The 17880-nt window shown below is 42.0% G+C and overlaps 1 protein-coding gene across 1 annotated transcript in view; it reads right to left on the bottom strand.

Annotated features, from left to right (window-relative positions):
- The window catches only part of SLC6A2 (solute carrier family 6 member 2), a gene marked incomplete at both ends in the record, with an annotated part of 57591 nt that extends 40235 nt beyond the window's left edge, over nucleotides 1-17356 (bottom strand). Inside the window, 2 exons of the mRNA XM_082290048.1 lie at nucleotides 15253-15553; nucleotides 17327-17356. Of these exons, the coding sequence (XP_082146174.1) occupies nucleotides 15253-15553; nucleotides 17327-17356 (331 nt within the window). The remainder of the gene's footprint in view (nucleotides 1-15252; nucleotides 15554-17326) is intronic.
- Nucleotides 17357-17880: the final 524 nt, after the last annotated feature.

Genomic DNA, 17880 nt, shown 5'->3' with positions numbered 1-17880 from the left:
ATCATTTGCAATGAGTGTGGCCATAGAAAGTCCAAAAAATCTGCTTTACAGGTTGCAGTGATAACTTTTAACCTTGTGCTTCTATAGCAGAGATGCTATTGGAGTTGGATCTTTTGTTTCTAGATCAATGCAACAAGGAGAGTTTTATCTGTAGATGGGTAAGTAAATACATGGGAGTTTGTAACAATATGAAAGCCTAGCTGCTAACATTCCTGCCCAAATCCACTGGCTTGATTTTGTGCCTTTTTCTGTTTTAACTAGCTGGCTGGTTTAAACAAGAAATGAGAGAGAAAGTGAGCAGGACTGTGGAGACAGCTTGTAGACTGTTGTTATTTATGCCATCCCTATTGCTATGTTCAATAGGACAGGGGTTGTAGGAGTGGTAGTATCCTTTCCTGGACAGATAACGCTGTTGGGAGCAAACCAGCAAACTTTCTAGTTCACAAACTCTTCAGAGGGTCCAGTCAGGGGAGATGTATAGTACTGGACTGCTGGGTCAGCATGCAGATGCCTCCCTGGAGAACACTGCTGCTTCACAACAGACATGACTGGAAGCTTAAGAGATATTAAATTAAGAGGGAAAAATACTATACTAGTGTTTTATAAATAGGAATGTTCTATTCGTGTTTTTTCCCCAACCTTGCAATTATTAGGGGTGACACAAGGCTATATTCACCTGCAATTGCATATCAACAAAACCACCCATGTAAGGTGTAGGCTGTACTTCAGATGTACAAGAGCAAGGTGCCTGTCAAAATGTACCCTGATTTACTGGTGGCAGAACGTCCATGGCTAAAAATACTTTTGAATGAAGATATCAGACGGTATTTTCTGTAAACTTGTGGATCAAGATAAGCAGGTTTTCCTAGATTCCAGCACTAGATCCATAACAGCATAACCTCACATGGTAAGTTTTCCTTGAACCATTAAGTACTGAAAAGATATTTTCTGTGATATACAGAACATCATCATGTACATGAAAGGAAATACTACTTCATCAGCTTAGCTGTCTCTTAAATGTAGGGAGACTTGGTGCCAGGGAGATTTTGGCAACTACAATTCTACTTTGGTTCAGATACAGACTGTTAGTCACAGTTTTCTCATCTTCTCAGAAAACTTGTATGTTCATTTGTGTTGGGCTTTTTTTCCCCTTAGACAGCCATGAACTAAAATGAATGTTTTCAAAATTCATGGATTAATCTGACTTTGATGCCAGAATGGCTTGTTAGATACTTTGATCTAACTTGCTGTCTAACATAGACCAGAGTTTCAGACAGAAAAACCTACAAACTTGATTGGAAGATACTAGACAGATCTTTTGCTATTTGGTTGTTTTGTTTTGGGGTTTTTTTTTTGTTTGTTTGGTTGGTTTTGGTGTTGTTTTGTTTTGGATTCTTTTGTTTGTGCTTTGTTTTTGAATTGTTTCAGCCTTCTTTTTATAATCTGTAGAGACTGAGTGAACCAAACTAATTAATTACAGTGCAATAGTGATACCTGCATTTCTGTCTGAAATTGCCACCCTACAGGTATTTCTTGGTGTAGCACATTCATACGTTGGCATGTTGAAGAGCTGTGTAGACACTTTTGGTACCTAAATTAAATTATGGTGTCCACTTTCTGAGCTGTGCATTTGATGCATCAGGAATGCCAAATTTATATCCCTGAAATGTTTTTCTACCTGCATAGCAAAGAGTCTGGGATGAATCCTCTGGAGGTTAGCTCCTCATTTAGGCAGTATTAGTCCTTGCTTTCTACTCTCTCTGACATTTTCAGGATTGTCCCTGTGGGAGCTGCTCAGTGTCCTTGCACATTGTACCACTGTACACAAGGAAATTCCCCTCCCAGCCATGCCCCCTGTGTTGGGGGCGGTAGAACTGCCCTGGCAGAGCTAATCAGAGCCACAGCAGTAGCTACACAGCAAGGCAGGGTATGTGAAATGTGCTTTGTGCTGTCCATGTAACAGGGCAATTCCTGGTTCTCAGCAATCTCGGAAGGAGGGTGTTTCTCTTAAAGACTGCTTTTCTTTTTCACGTTGTCAAAATAAAAACCAGCCTCCAGCCTCCAAGTTAAGCACCCTCTGGGGAGGATGCAGTACCCATTTTAGGCAGCATGAGATTCATAACTGTGCCAGGGTACAACAAAGTGCCCAAGACATCTTAAATCAGCTCCAGACAAGTGCCAAGCAGCTTTCAAGAGGATTAATGTACAAACCCATAGGAGGTAAATGCCTTGAAATTCTGCAGAGAAGAATCAAGTACAGCAGTCTGTGGTACTCTTAAAACTTGCCTTAGCATTTGGTGGTTAATCCCATTCTAAGTTGTAACTTCAATTTTTTGACTCAATGACTAAAGCAAAAGATGCCTTTTCCTTCCAGTCTTTATTAGAGATTTATTTTTAATAGTGTAATACTTTCTGTACAATCTTAATCTTTACAAACCCTTAACTAACGGAATCCCCTAAATTCTTCCTCTCAGTAAAGGGTTATTTCTATTACAGAAGTGTGAGACAGTCAAAGTTCCTATTTATAAGAATTCTAGTCAATCTAACCTTTACTCCCCGTTGTTGTAAATGAAGTCTTCAGGATGAATGTTCTTTCTGATGCCACTAAAGGAAGTAGAGTAACTGTACTGTAAACTGCATATAATGCAGGCTTAAACAGGGCTTTAAAGCAGAAGGCAAGCAGTTACATACCCTATAGAGCCATTCTCCATGTTTTCTTACAACCCACCTATGTTTTCTGTCAATACTGATGGGAAGTACTCTTTATGTGCAATTTTCTGATATTTTTTAGACATGCTTTCTAAATTACAAAGTATAGATATCAGACATATTTTGAAGCTAATAGTATGCTATCTAGCCATAAAGAATATTTTCTTATAGAAGACAAATGTTGCATCATAATAATTTATTTGTAAACTTTAATGGCTGTGTGTGGTGCTATTAACAGTGATATTGGCAAATTTACCATTACAGTCATGGCTACTATTTGCATAATTGCCTAGAAAAATTGAAAATCCTGTACTCTTATCAAAGATTATAGCTATTCTTGGGTTGTGCTAATGTTTTGGAAGGTCTGGGCAAGGGTAGTTTCCAAGTGAGTGTGGCTTCTTTACTTTGCACCTTTCTGTTAGCACTGAACACAAGCATTTCCCAAAAACTGTCACAGCATTCTTCACTGAAAACTTTTCCTTTTGGAAAAAATCTGTATTTGGCACAGGATAGTGGTGGTAATATTCTGTGTGCCAGCCATTAGGTGGGGTCTCTGAGAATTTGGGCATCATGAACACAAAGTGAAACTTCTGCAGCAGGAGGACAGTAAGAACTTTCTCGACATAATTTTGCTTGAAAGGGTAAACTGAGTCTCATTTATACCAGTATGAAATCACAGTGCTGCACAAATCTACCTGTACCAGCTAGTAACACCCTTCTTTCTGTTCTCCAACTACTCAGCTTCTTCTGTGGGAATTGACAAGACAAAAGTTTTTATTTAAGTTTGCAACTTGAGCCTCATGTTTGTTCTTAGTGGACTGTTTTCCTAATAGGCTTCAAGCAATGTAATTGTCCCCTCAGTCCAAGCTGTCCAGTACGTGCTTTGTCACTGCCATTCTGCACAGGCCTCCTAGCTTGAAATTCCATGGAAGAATGTGAAAATTACCCCAGGGCCCATCATAGCTCCCTGCCAAGATGAAGCAGAGGCCCATTAACAGCTTGAAGCAAAATCCTTCTTGTTTCATCACAGTGCAAACTTTTGCTTGGGCAGATTGCGGGGCAGTTTTGTTCACTGATTACTCAGACCTTGTGATAAATCAGTGTGGCTGAGTCTGGTGTTTTCAGCTTGTCGCACAGTGGAGATTTTTTTGTTATTTCTAAATAGCTTTAAACATCATTAATACATCATGACTGTAAAACAGTATTTAGAAAGAAAAATATAAGTGATCTTGAAGATATCAAAATCTCTTAATTCAGGGTTAGAGACAGTGATTTTGTCATCAGCTTCTGTATGAGTCAATAGAGGATTAACTGGCTGTTTAGGAAGAGCCTGGTAACTGGTATCTGCCTCTTTGTTTTAGGGTAGAGTTAAGAGAGTAACTTATGCCAACTGTATTCCTTTAACCACCAATTTCAAAAGTTCAAAAACCATGAAGTAGGCCCCAGAATACTTTAAAATGTATGATCTTCTACTAAAATCCTTTTATTTGTCTGCTTTCTTTTAGTTTTGAATTTACTTTGTACTTTTCCAGCTTTTCTCTTCAGCTTTGAAAGCTAGAAAGAGATTCTTGCCTAATAATTTGTCCCTATGAAACTGTGAGAGTAAAAGGCACTTCTTAAAATAGTACTTTTTTTTACTGCTTGAGCCCGACATAGGAGAATGCTGAGGTCATAGTCTAACTCTCAGAGAGTAAATCTATTTTTTGTAATAATGACCATCATCTATGTGATCCTAACAGTTTGCTTATTAGGTAAAGTACTGAGCTATTGTACTGAGTGAAGATCAGTTACTACTCAGTGGAAGTCTTCTATATCAGTTCAGTCTGAACAGGTTTTTTATTACTTTACTCTGTTTTTCTTCTCTCATAATTCTTAGTCTAGAAATTCTGTCTTAGAAGTCCTTAAGAGAGAGATGTCTGTTATTTGGGTTTAAATCCTGGCTCTGGTGACGTCAATGGAAAAAAATCACCCATTGACTTCAGCTGGGTCAGGATTTCTCCCATGTGGTTTACGAATCTATTGATTTTAACTAAGGCTGTAGAGCCATACATACATGAGAAACAAACTCCAGAAAAGAAGCAAATGATCAAACTCTTCCCCCAAACAAAGTCCTGGACTGTCTTTGATCTCGCCTGTCTCATAGTCTCATTTACACATCTGAATTTCTCTTCTGAAAGGAGACTGCACAGCACAAGCTATTCCTTAGTTTTGTGATAAACTGTAGAACTAAGATGCCTGTGTACAGCTCTAATCTCCCCTCAGTTTGAGGGCATGAGCTTGTGAGCTTTCTTCAAGCATCAGTCTTACTGCACATCAGTAGGCAGATACAGCCCTGCATGCTGATGAAGAGTCATGTACCAAACGTACTTTTGAGAGTGGCTTCTAAGCTGTGAACTTGGTGTTTTGGTAACTTTCGGCCTTGAACTTTCTAATATCATAGTAAGTCCAATATACTTAATTGTGAAATTACTGTGTTGTGAAATAAGGATTCCGCTGCCAAGAAGGAAAGGTGCTGAGACCTCCTGAAATGTGGGTTACATTAACATTGAAGAAGAGAAAAGAAATCTTTCAATTGTAGAATATACCCATGAGAGTCTGTGTGGAGTTTGGTTTTTTTCTAAAGGCAAATCTTCTGAGGGTATTTGGAGCACCTTCTAAATTTAGGATTTGAGAAATTGTTTCCTCCTGTATCAATCCTTGGGGGAAAAAGACTGTATCTCCGTTTTATTGTTGCACTCTCTTAAAAAAAGGTGTGTTCAGGGGTAACATCTCGTTATCAATGGATTGTGTCCTTGCTGTCATTGTGGCTATGGTGATAAGTGAGGTCCTACACGTGAATTAGGCACCGCTAAAAGCTGCCACTCCTACAATATCCTAATAAATAAAATAAAGTGGGAAATCCAAGAATGGTCTTCTTGGGAACGATCTTTGTTATTACTGGGCTCTGTATTTAAAGAGGGTGGTGATGAGCCACCCTAAAATTCCATATTATTTTTTTTTCCTGTAAATGTTGTGACATTAATTATCAGGTTGGGATCTCCCAAGACCTGTGAGGATCTACTGCTCCACCTTGTGGTCTGAAAAACGCTTCCCGTTATTCTACTCCCTAGTAGTGCTGTGCCAGAAAAAGTCCAGCCTCTTCCCCTTTTTCTATTTAACTGGACTTTGGCTGGAACCAGTATCATACTTTCCCTCGAGATATGGATCGTAAGGGCAAGTAACGTGCTGTCACCTTTGGCATGCTTCAGGAAAGACATTGCAAGAGGTCTTTCATTACAGAAGAGAAAAATAGAAATGAAAATACCAGTGAAGAGAAAAGTGCTGTACACACATACCCACATACTTCAGGAGGTGCAGAATAAATTAAAAATAGCTAGCAAAAAAAAAAAAAAAAAAAAAAAAAAGCACAATACTCAGCCATTTTTTTCAGTACATACACCAGGCCCAAGGAAACACTGATTTGGATGGTCAGCGAAGCAATTGCTGAGGGTTCGTTCTTCCATGCTGCTGTTGGACCAGAAAAACAGCTCATTCCCACAGTCCTGCAGTCTTCAGTAAAGATGAATGCTGTGCAATTGCCCAGCCTCAATCCTTCCCCTACATCAATGCCACAAAAGCTGTTTCTCAAACTAGCAAGAGTGCTGTAGCAAGACAGGACACCCAGTGCTTGGAAATCATGCAATAACTTTCTCCAGCTCTGAAATAAAGACTGCAAAAGAGTAATAGTCTTCTGCTGTTGAAATCACAATTCCTGTGTACTTCAGTGGGGTGGGATCAAACCAGTACTGCTCTTCTGATGCTGGGCTTGTTCTAGGGAAGCAGTTTAAAACAAAGCATTCCAAGAAAGGCTTTATGTTTGTGTAGTCTAATACCACCAGCCTGGGAGGGTTGGATCCTATTTTGGACACTTAGCATATATTCTTAGACCATTCTAATAGCCAAACTGTAGATATCAGTTAATACTTACATTAAGAACACAGCTTCTGCAATCACTTGTGCTTTTGGAAGTGAGTGGTTGTGTTCATAAAGCCTTAAGGAGTAGGAGCACTGGAAAAATTACTGTCTTCTATAAAAAGACTTATTGTATAATAAGGGCAGCTTGTCTTACTACATACCAGCAGTCAGAATGCTTGTCATAAAAAAAACATTTATGGACTGGCAGCAGACAACTGCCTGCCCAATCCTGCCTGAATTTTGCTTAGCAATATGTTATCACACAATTCTGTCTGGACAGTTGGTAGTGTGCTTTGGATGAATATGAGTGTAGAGAAGGATGTGACTTACGCAGCCAGGTCTTCCTGCTGGCATTTTCTGCTTCTGAATGATAGACCCTGGTTCCCAAATTGCTATTCTGTACTGTCACCTTTGTCATGCTTCAGGAAAGATTGCAAAACTTGTTTGAATAGAGAATAGGGGAAAGGAGAAGGAAGAGTGAAAATAAAACAAAGGATGGTTTTGATAAGTAGTCTAGAGGTTCTTTCCTATGGCTTTCTTGAAGAATACGTCACAAGGCAAGAAAATTAACTGTTTTCCTTCCATTCCTCCCACCTCCTTTCCCCAAAATTTCCATGAGAACAGGAATTATTCATCAGTACTGGGGATCTAGTCACTTTCAGTGCTGATTTCCTGAAGGACTCAGATATCCATCTTCAGGAAATCAAGTTTTGAATGTCGATAAAGCCTTTAATTTGAAACCATTCTGACTTTGCACCAGTATATAAGATCTGCACAATTAGGATGAAACCTTTGCATCAAAGGTTCAAGACTTGATACAAAGGTAGAGAGAAGGAAAGCAGAAGATTAAGGAGTTGTAGTTGGAGGAGGTGATTACAGGTTGTCAAGACATGGGTAATGGGCTGCTAACATGAATTCTTTGTCTCCAAAAGCCTTGAGGAAGGAAAACACAAGGTTTATAACCAGTGTGATACTCCTGGATTCCTTACATACTCTTCATTGAAAATGGATTGGGACAGTGGATTTGTCCTGAACAGAATTTATGTCAACTTTAATAATGATGATGATAATAATAGTAACAACTATAATGATTTTTTCTGTTGTCACATTTCAAGTCAAGAAGTTGAGAGTCAGTTGCAAGATTCCAGGGGGGTTGGACAATCCTTAAGGTCTCTTCCAACCCAAATAATTCTATGATTCTGTATGTACAGAGAAAACGGAAAGTACTAAGAGTGAGGTAGTAGTGAAAGACCCAGAAGCATTTTACAGAGACACATTATTTAAATTTGTCTCTTGACTTCTGAATTACAATATTTTAGTGTAACTATATCTCCAAGTGTAGAATTTATTTAGTTCTGGTTTACTATTTTGTAATAATGTTGAGAGCAGTTAGGTACAACATCATCTAATAACTACATGTAGTAACTTCAATATATGTAAGTTCTGTGCAGTTTACAGTGCAGACTGATATCAGAGAACCATACTACAGTTCTTAAATATTTAATCAATTGGTTAAACTGGGACAAAGGCTTTACAACTGGGAGTTACTGATGTGCTTACCATCAGACACAGCAAAAATGAAGACATAGGCTATTTGATGTTGCGTTTCAGAACTGCTCAAAATTCTTGAAACCATTCATTTCCATTTTAATACACAGCAAGAAATTCAGTAATTTATGGACTGATTTAATCCATCATTCCCCTCACAGCATATCTAAACTTTCACTAAAGCTCTATGTTCCTCCTGATCTTATGTGTAAGGAGTTGTATTAACATTCTGTTTCATATTGGTCTAAGCATGGGGAGGAGGTATCTGTCTGGAAATGGTATCTTTAGACTGCTGGAGCTGTATTCACATATTCACTAAACTGACAGGTTTGTGGTATTTTGCTTAAAAATGAAAGGGAAATTCTGCCCCCAAACCATGTAAGCCATGTTTCAGTCTCCTTAGAGGTATTTTGGTTTCTTCAGTAAAGAAGGGCTGTTGGCTGCTACACTCCTAACCTGGCCTTTCTATTTTCTGTTGCACCCAGAGCTTAAGACGATGTGAGTGAGAAAGCAGACATGAACTGCTATTTCATCTTGAATGAGTACCCAAACCCAGGACCCCAGGTCAAACTGTAAGAAAGTCCTGTATTTATTTTAATAGGAGTTAATGTGAGATTTGAAGGCTCCCTAATGTGACTTGCAGAATTTACTTGGGCAGGAATGGCCTACTAGGGGTATTTCAGTACTTCTGTTCCTTGGCAGAATTGAGAAGGGTGTACAGGAATGAAGACAGCTTGGAGAGGAGGCAGGGGATGGGAAGACCTTAACCAGAACTGTTTAGTACTTTATGTCTTTTCTGCCTCTTAGTTTAGAATAAAGTACTTCAAGTGGGAATCAAAATACGCATCCACTGTACTTAGAAAGATGTATCTTTGCTTTGCCAGCTGGTTCACACCAGCTCTTTTATTATCAGTAAAGCTCGAAAATCAGTTTTGGTAATTGATTGGAGCACCCCTTAGTTCTGAATACTTGCCCTGTATCAGCCACAGGATGATACTCTTAAGTGTAACATCAAGCCAAATATTATGGATCTTGTCTAGAACCTTTATATGCTGGTGTATCTCTAGACATTTGTAAAATTGTCAAGCTAAGAGTTGCTAGAATTGTTCAGGGACAAATAACTTCTCTGCACAGGCAGGTATTTAGCTGAGAGTCTGTGTAGTGCACCACTCATACACTATTTCATGGTATCATACCTGAGAGTCAGAAACAAGAACTTTACAACTGATGAAAGATTTGGGTGAGAGATTCAGTTCTTCCCTCTCAGCTATTCTTAATACTTCGTATGTAGTAGGTGTATAATGCACTAGCTTATAACCCTGCAGACATTCCTGTTCTGAAGATTTATTTTGTGGAGCCAACAAGCCATGTAGAGCAGAACAGGGGCTTTCAGAGAAGCAACTGGCAACTGGCATGTGAGCTCCAGTGCTGAAGAGCCTGGGTTGAACCCATGCCCTGCATGCACCACATGATTAGTGGCTGATCAAGGAAAGGAGAGAGAATAGATGAAATGGGAAAGGGAAGAGAGCAATTGGGAGCTGGACACTGGCTCTGACCCTGGCAAAGGAGGTACTGCCACACTACACAACTGAGCAGTGTCCCTAATGTCACACTATGGCTGAGAACCCAGAGCTTATGGCCATAGCAAGGAGATCAGCATAACAGTTTAACCTGTCTGAGGTCAGTGGTTTGATGTGCTAATGGGAATTGAAAACCCCTTTTTAGGAAACCAAAATCACTAGATTTGCATCTGAGCTTTGATTGACTGATGAGTCAAACTCTTGGCGTAGGCTTTGCAGTGAGATTACTTCAAAGTTGATTTATTATTATCATCATCAATGCTATTTTGAAATATAAACTCTGATATTGTAAGGCAAAGGTCATCCACCTCTGAACTGTAAAGTGCCGGGTTATATTCTTCCCCAAAATAGGGATTAAATTTGGTGACAGTCACTTTGCAAAACTGAGGAGGCAGAGTGTACTAGAAAGACAAGGTGGTGCTGTCAGCACCACAGTTTCCTCTCAGTGAAGTGGTGCAGTGGCCAGGCTCCCAGCTCTGTGGGAGGTGACAGCTACACGGTGTCATTCTCGATGCATGACAGCTCTTGGCTCCTGACTTTTTGCTGGGCCTGTTCAGGGATATTTGGATCTGGTTTATGCTGTCTTTGGTACCTGTGCTGTGGATTGCTCGGTCCTGCATTATGGCTTATGGAACTATGACTAGGACAGGGAGCATTAGGATAAATTGTAAGATACTTCTGAAGTGTATTGATTGCTGGCAAACTGTTTGTTGAAGCAAACAATTTCTTCTGGAAATACTGTGGTCTGAAAACACTTAAAAATTATGCTGCAGGGGAGATTAGAAGTGTGTATTATGATAGCTAGAGTACTGTTAAAATATTTATCTGCTGCTATTCTTAAATTCGTTAAAAACTTAATCTGATTCTTATGATACAGTAAGTCTCCAGTGACTAATCTGACAATTACATGCTTCCTAATGAGTAGTCTGAACATGACTGACCTTGCAAATACTTTGGCTCACAAAAGTACTTCATGTTGGTAAATTCTTTTTCCCCAAATTTCAGTGGGAAATATTAATTCTGCCTATGACTATGCAGGAACAGGAAACAAAAATGAACACTAATACTGAAAGTGTCTTGTACAAAAACTACAATAGCTTGTTAACTAAGACTGAGCATCATCCTCCCCCACTGTGAGCACATCAGTTAATCATAGTAGGCATTACTCAACTTCATTTGGCATCAGTAAAATTTTAGATGTAATCCAAATATCAGGGTAAATCTTTCCCTACGTTGATGAGAGTATAATTTTAATAGTAGTCTTCTTCCTTAATTCAACATAGCCTCTTGTAGAGCTGGGGAGCAATTAAAAGGTTGGTTGCATTATAAAGAATTCTTTGGAATACAGTGATGTTGACCACTTACAGAAAGAGTTATACAGCTAGGAAATATTTTTCTTAAAAATAATAATTTTAAAAAAAGTGTTCTTGCCAGGAATAAGTTATAATGAGGATATAGCTCTTGTAAGATTAGCCAATAGAAATGACTGTAGTTGATGATTTCTCCAGTGACAAGCCCTGCTCCTTGCAACTCTCAAAAATGCACTGCACAAAAAGTATTCCATTTGCTGCAAACAGTGCTTTTCCTTTGTGCTGTGAGCAGCAGTCAAATACATGCAAGTTGTGGTATTTTTTGATCAGCTGGACTGACAAGGTGATGTTTGAGAATTCCCCCTTTTGGAGTGTTGCCATATCTACTTAATGGGAGCTTGCAGATTTTTCCCATCGGTTCAGAGCCTACCCTATCACCTGATAAATGCTTTAGAGCACATAGTGGACATATCCTGCTTCCAAGAAGTCAGTGAGGGCAAGAACTCCTTCAGTCTGTTCATACTAAATTGTACTGTAAGCTTTCTGTGGCCCATTTTGTATTACAATGCAGCCGCTGGATCTGTCTCTGCCCTTGTAAGGCAGGCAAGTCCTATGAAAGTAGATAACTGATATAGAAAAATAAATGCTCTAGATTTTTAGATCTTACTAAAGACTGGGGATTTTTTTAATAGCAGAAGAATGATTCCAAAAATTACAGTTGTTTACAGAAGGGTTACATTCTGCCATCTATCTTTGAGCAGAAATCCCATTGGGGTCTCTCAGCAGGCTACTCCCAAAACACAGATGTTTCTGGCTATTCATTCAGTGTTTTAGTTCTGCTGGATGCTTCTTACTCTCTAGCTTTTTGTTACTGGGAGCTTGTTAAAATATGAATGTTTCTTTTTGCTACCACCACCAGTGCTGTCTCCGAAGTTATCTAACAAAAAAAGTCTGTATAGCTGCCACTGGGTGGTGTACGCCTTGTGTAAGTAAAACTCACTAAAGTAAACTCTCAGAGTTTTGTATAAGTGGAACTTCCAGATCTAACTCAAAAGCTTCTGTCTGTTTTTTTTCTAGAAAATTTCCCTATTGTTTATCAAAGAAAGAAACTCCAGGACTTGGCTAGTAAAAAGAAGGGAGTGTATATACATCCATGTCCATGTAAAATTCAACTTTGAATGGGGGAATACAGTGTGTATTTATACTATCCTTCTCAGTTCTTGTAAGTTTCCATGCTTTCTTGAGAGCCACCTATTTTTACAAATATGGAAAGGCCGTTAGTGTGTCTGCAGGCATCTTGAATTAATCATAGTTAGCTTTAGGACACAGTCCATGTGTCAACCACCTAACTTTTTTTAAAATGTAAAGGAAGATGCCATTTTCTACCACTTCCATGTCCTTGATACTGTTGTTCAACTTCTAAGAACTTCTGTAGAACCTTCGTGGGTGTAGCTTTTGGCAAGATACAGGAGAATGTCTTTTTGTTAGGCAGCACAAGCTATGCTGACCCAGGCTTTAGGACATTGCAACGTGCTCTCATTTCACTGAGTATTTTGTATCAATCTATTGATAACGTGTTAATAACCCACACTGTCTAAAGCCAGCTCTAGGTAAATCACCGAGGCTGAGTATTTGCTGAAGCTTTCAGAGAAATTGTGGAGAACTGCATGAGGAAGAGGAAAGGAAACCTTTTACCTTCCACTGCTTTGCTTTATACATACCATCCAATTCAAGTTTCATCTATTCTGTTGGATTTTTCTTTACCTAGCAGTTCCTTATAAATACCAAAAAGCAAACAGTACATCCTGGAAATTTTTTTTATAGGGTAAGTCTGAACACGGTATACAAGTATAAAAACAGCTTCTGATTTCATCCCTTTAATTCGTTCAGCAGTCCAGAAAAACTACTAAGATAGTGAAATGAAGTTTTTGCCATGTCTATATCCACATACCAACTTCTGCATGGGGAAACATAGCAATTACATGAAACCCATTGTGTTATCCTTTTGAGGCAGCGAAAGTTAAATTAGTGCTAGAAAGGGTCCCTCATGCAATAGCAGCGTGGGGGGGGGGGGGGGGGGGGGAAGGTATTTAAGAATATCTGAGACTTATGACTGGAAAGATCTCAACAAAATCCAATGATATCCCACAGCTCTGCCTATTGTCTTATGTTTTTTGATCTTGTAGGAAAATATAAAGCAAACAAGCTCCCAAACACAGTTTCAAAGAAAGAAGGGACTGAGTTGGCTTGAAACTCAGTAAAGCACTTTTAGAGCCTGAATCTCTTACAAGAGTTTCTACTGACTACAACTGATATGTATGTCCAACATGAGAGGCAATGGATGGAAAATTTTTAAGATACCATAATGATCTCTGTATCGGTAAACAGTTCTCAGCTATTCTATAGACTTTGGTAGCAAAGGGCCTCTCCACCTTTGCTTGTAAAGGTCTGATTTTACTTGGATGATATTGAAGAGTTAATGTAAACCTTTCACTGAAATGTACCTCTTTTAGCTGTTGGCTTTCTCTTCACTGCCATCTGGAAGTATGTGAATTGGAAGATGCTAATGAAGACCCATTTTTTTCTAACTGAACTGACACAAGATAATACATGGTGGCTAAAGAAGATGCAGGAGATGCAGACTGTTACCTTCTGTGCCTGAGCTGGCAGTAAATTATGAAGGAAGCAGGTTAGGAAATTAATTGACCTAAATTACAACAGAAAAGAGTTCAGGCACTCTGGGTGTCACCTTGTGCAACGTGAGATAGGGGAATGTATCTCTTTTCCTAAAAATTGCTAGATGACGTGGAGATGTGGCAATGGTGCATCTGTCCTGAGTGCTATGAATGATGCTGCTGCCACACCTGCACCTGACATGGTGGGAGCCTGCTGGGTTCATGATGCATTGTGCTGCTGTGGTGTGAATGGCTAGGACTATTTTTGGGCATAACGAAATAAGGATGGAGGTTATTTTTCAGTGCTAAGTACTTTCTTCAGTCTGTCTGGGTGATGAGCAGAGAGGTTTTCTGACTCCTCTCAGAAGTTTTGGAGGTACCAAGCTCGACTGAGTGTTTCATTAGCACCAGTATCCTCTTAAGTTCCAAGGACAGGTATAATTCCATGTTATTTGATAGGGATTTTCCCATTCATCCTGCATCCCTATTTTAATGGGAGGCAATTATTTTATGCTACAAGTGTGAACTACTAGCCTTTATCACCAGGCAACCACACAGTCACTATATACATACATAACTGTCTTTCAGAACGTGCTTTCTGTCTATCGGTTCTGTCTGTATGGCTCACCGTTCACACACAGTTCTCCATCTGCCAGGCAGGGTCTGTTCTTTCGGTGAGTGATTTGAAAGCACTCCAGGCACCTGCCCGGCTTGCAGATGGTGTTACTCCATCGCAGTCTGGAGTCATCACTGACAACAGAGCGTACTTCAGGGAAATGAAAGCGGATGATGGAGTTAAGGTCTTACTGAAGACATGGCAGACAATCTGAGCCAACTATGGTTACTGTGTGTAATTTTTTGTTGCTGTCATTGCCAAACTGTGCAGGAGGTGAGGTTTCGTTTGTAACAAGTCTCCTACCTACTTTGGAGGAGGGGAGAACCCCCACACTGCAGAACGGAGAGCAGAAATCCCGATCCTACATTAAAACTGCCCCCACAAAACCTTTCAGTGGTCTGGCGCTAGCTCTTCTAGATGCTGTTTTTCTGCTCGATTGTTTTTGGTTTGGGCTTCCCCCCCCCCCCCCACCTTGGTGCTATTTTTTGCGAACGAAAAAAAAGTGTTAAGCAGCCTGGAGTGGCAGCAGGAGGCAAATACGCCTGTACTCAAAAACTAAGTTAAACTTCGAGGAGTGTGCGAGTAATCGCTCCCGGGAAGGGGCTGAGCGGTGCCCCGGGTGCTCTGGGGGCCGCGGCGGATCCCCGCTGCCCGGGAGGAGCGGGGAGCTCTGGGGCAGTGCGGCGGTGCCGCCGCTCCTCCCTTCGCCATCCGGCACCGCGCCCGGGCACCGCGGGGTGAGCCCCGGCTCCCGGCTTTGCCCCAGAAACTCCGCGAAGAACAGGGGGATGCCGCCCTCGCGGCGGTACGGCTTGGGGATGTGGGGCCGGGGAAAAAGACCTCGCAAGCGGTGCTCTTACCCCCTCCATTTTTGTAGCAGAGGTATGGAAATCGCCAGACGTTGGCCAGATCCACGGCGAAGCCGATGACGGAGAGGAGGAAGTCGATCTTCTTGCCCCAGGTCTCCCTGTCCTGGGTGCCGTAGCGCGGCGCGGGGGCGGCGGGCAGGAGGCTGCTGCTGGTGTACTGCACCCCGTTGTGCTCCTTCACCAGGATCAGCTCCACGTCCTTCTTCGGCGGCGGCGGCGGCCCCGCGCGGTCCGGCAAGGGGGCCACCACCGACACTTTGCGCTCGGGCTGGATCTGTTTGTTCATCCTCGCCTTAAACATCCAGAGAGAGCGAGCTGAGGAGGGGGCGCGGGAGCGCAGATAACGGAAGTGCGCTTCCCGCTGGAGGCGACTCCGCGCTCAGCCCGGCGGTGTCAGCGCGGCGGAGCGAGGCACGGCCGTAATAAGAGCCATGCAAATGAGGCGGGAGAGGGGGGACCGAGGCGCCCGCGCCCGCCGGGGCGCCCCCGGGGAGCGGGGCTGCCCGCGCCTTCCTCCGCGGGGAGCGGCCGCACCTGGGGCCGCCGCCCGGCCCCGCCAGCTCCGACCCGCGCCCCGCACCGCCCGGAGCCCGCACCGCCCCTGGTTCCCCGCCGAGTTACACAGGTCGGCTCCGTCCTGCCTCAGACTACGGCGCGCTCGGAGCGGCTCCTTCCCGCCAGGAAAAGCAAGCATCCCTCGTCCAGCCAGCTGAAAGTGCCGTTAGAGGCAACAGGTAGAGCCTGCTTGGATTGGCCACTTCCCTTCTTTCTTGGCTGGTCTCCCCTGTCCGCTAGTGTGGCTTTAGTTAAACAGAAGAATTTGGCTTTTGACATCAGAACCCGGTGGGATGCAGGCTGCATGGCAGAGCTGGACATTGCTAATGCTCCTGTGCCAGGACTGATGGATGTCTAGGGTTTTTCTTTCATGGCAAGCATGAGGTTTGTAGAATTCAGTTGTCAGGCTGAGGTATTTCTGGGACATTAACTATTTGCTGCTATTCCAAATGGAACCTGAGTCTTTTACATGTAAGCAAATAATTATCTGGCAGAATAGTGATTGGTGCCAGAAGTTGGCTAAATACAGCTGCAGAAAGGGGTTTTCAGGGACTCTTCTTGTTACAGCTGTGAGCAGTAACTCTATGTTCTGTGTCAGTTAAGGGAATTAAATTTTACCACAAAAGGCAGAAAACAGCTCTCCCTCCCCAGTATTAAATAGCTTCCCTTCTGCCTCGCATCAGTGAGAGCAGGTCATGTCACAGAGGATTCTTGAAGGTGTTACAGCCTACCATTCTCATTCACTCTGCTAGGGCTGATAAAACAGTATTACATGTATTGTAATACATAAAGAGGTGCTAGTCAGAGTTCATAAAGAATACCAGATTTCTCTGCAAACTTGGAATCTGAAAAAGAATACCACCTCAGAGTTAAAGTTCACACATCCTCCCCATCTCTTTTTAGGCCACAGCTAAAAAGATGCTAGCAAGACAGCTAGTGACAAAATACAGATTTTATGCCTTTAAAAAACCTCTTGGTTCAAGCTCCAGCATCCAAGCTCTGACTTGAATCCCTCATTTAGGTGAAGTATTTGAGCAGTAGCTATACTGTTCCAGAGCACTTGGGTGCTCAGACCATGCAGCTCATATGGTCTCTTTTGGTTACTCTGTGATTTCCTGTCCTCATCCCTTTCAAATACACCACACAAGACCTTTTTATCTTCTTTCTGACACTCCATGCCATACATGCCATAAGTCTGTAGTCATCCCATAGTGCCCTATGAGCAGTTGATGTTCTCCCATGCAGTGCAGCCCTCAGGATTGTGCTCGTGCACAGCTGTGCTGCTGCCTCCTCCTTGTACCACCCATCAGTCACTCCACCACATGCACCCAATACACCAAACACAAACTGTGTTCCATGCACTGCCCCCAAATATGCCCAGTGCTCCTGTTTGAGTAAGTCTGCACCCCCATTCTCCCACAGCAAATAAAGGACACGCTCTGTTCCAGACACAAAGGCAGCCTCTGCTCTCAGCTGCACAGCCCTGAAGGCATCTTGTTGACAAACTCACCAGATAGCACTGGGGGTGTCTCTGTCCCATTCCCTGGTACCTATGGGGAGGGGGAAGATGACTGAAGGGGGATTGCTCTTTCTTGGTTCCACCACTCAGGGACTGCAGTTTCTCTGGAAGCTGAAGATGTAGCCTAGCCAGTAAGGAGCTTTTAAAACCTGTTTCCTCTCTCTCCACGTGACTGTTACTGCCTTAATGATCTGCACAGACTTCCTACGCTAGACAGCGGCACTCCCGTATTGCTTCTGGAAAATAAGGCCTTGCTAAGGAACACCCTTTTCCCCACAAGGTCTCAATTAGCTGAGCTTGATCATGATGTCTATGGTGGGAGGAATCTAGAAAGCCCCCGCTTATTTCCTAAGAGAATTAAGTCACTCTGCATATATATATATATATGCCTTTAGTTCTTGCATGGAAAGTGTGCACAATCTGGTTAATGTAATATCTGCTGCACCCTCAAGGTAAGAAAGTCCTCAATTGGATTTTATAAAAAAGTTGCTTAATCTTGAATCTGTCTGTATCTTGTTATGCCTAATGGAGCCTGACAGTGGGTA

Source organism: Coloeus monedula (assembly GCF_965178545.1).
Source record: "Coloeus monedula genome assembly, chromosome: 13".
Taxonomy (NCBI): Eukaryota; Metazoa; Chordata; class Aves; order Passeriformes; family Corvidae; genus Coloeus; species Coloeus monedula.
This window is presented reverse-complemented; position numbering and strand designations above follow the sequence as displayed.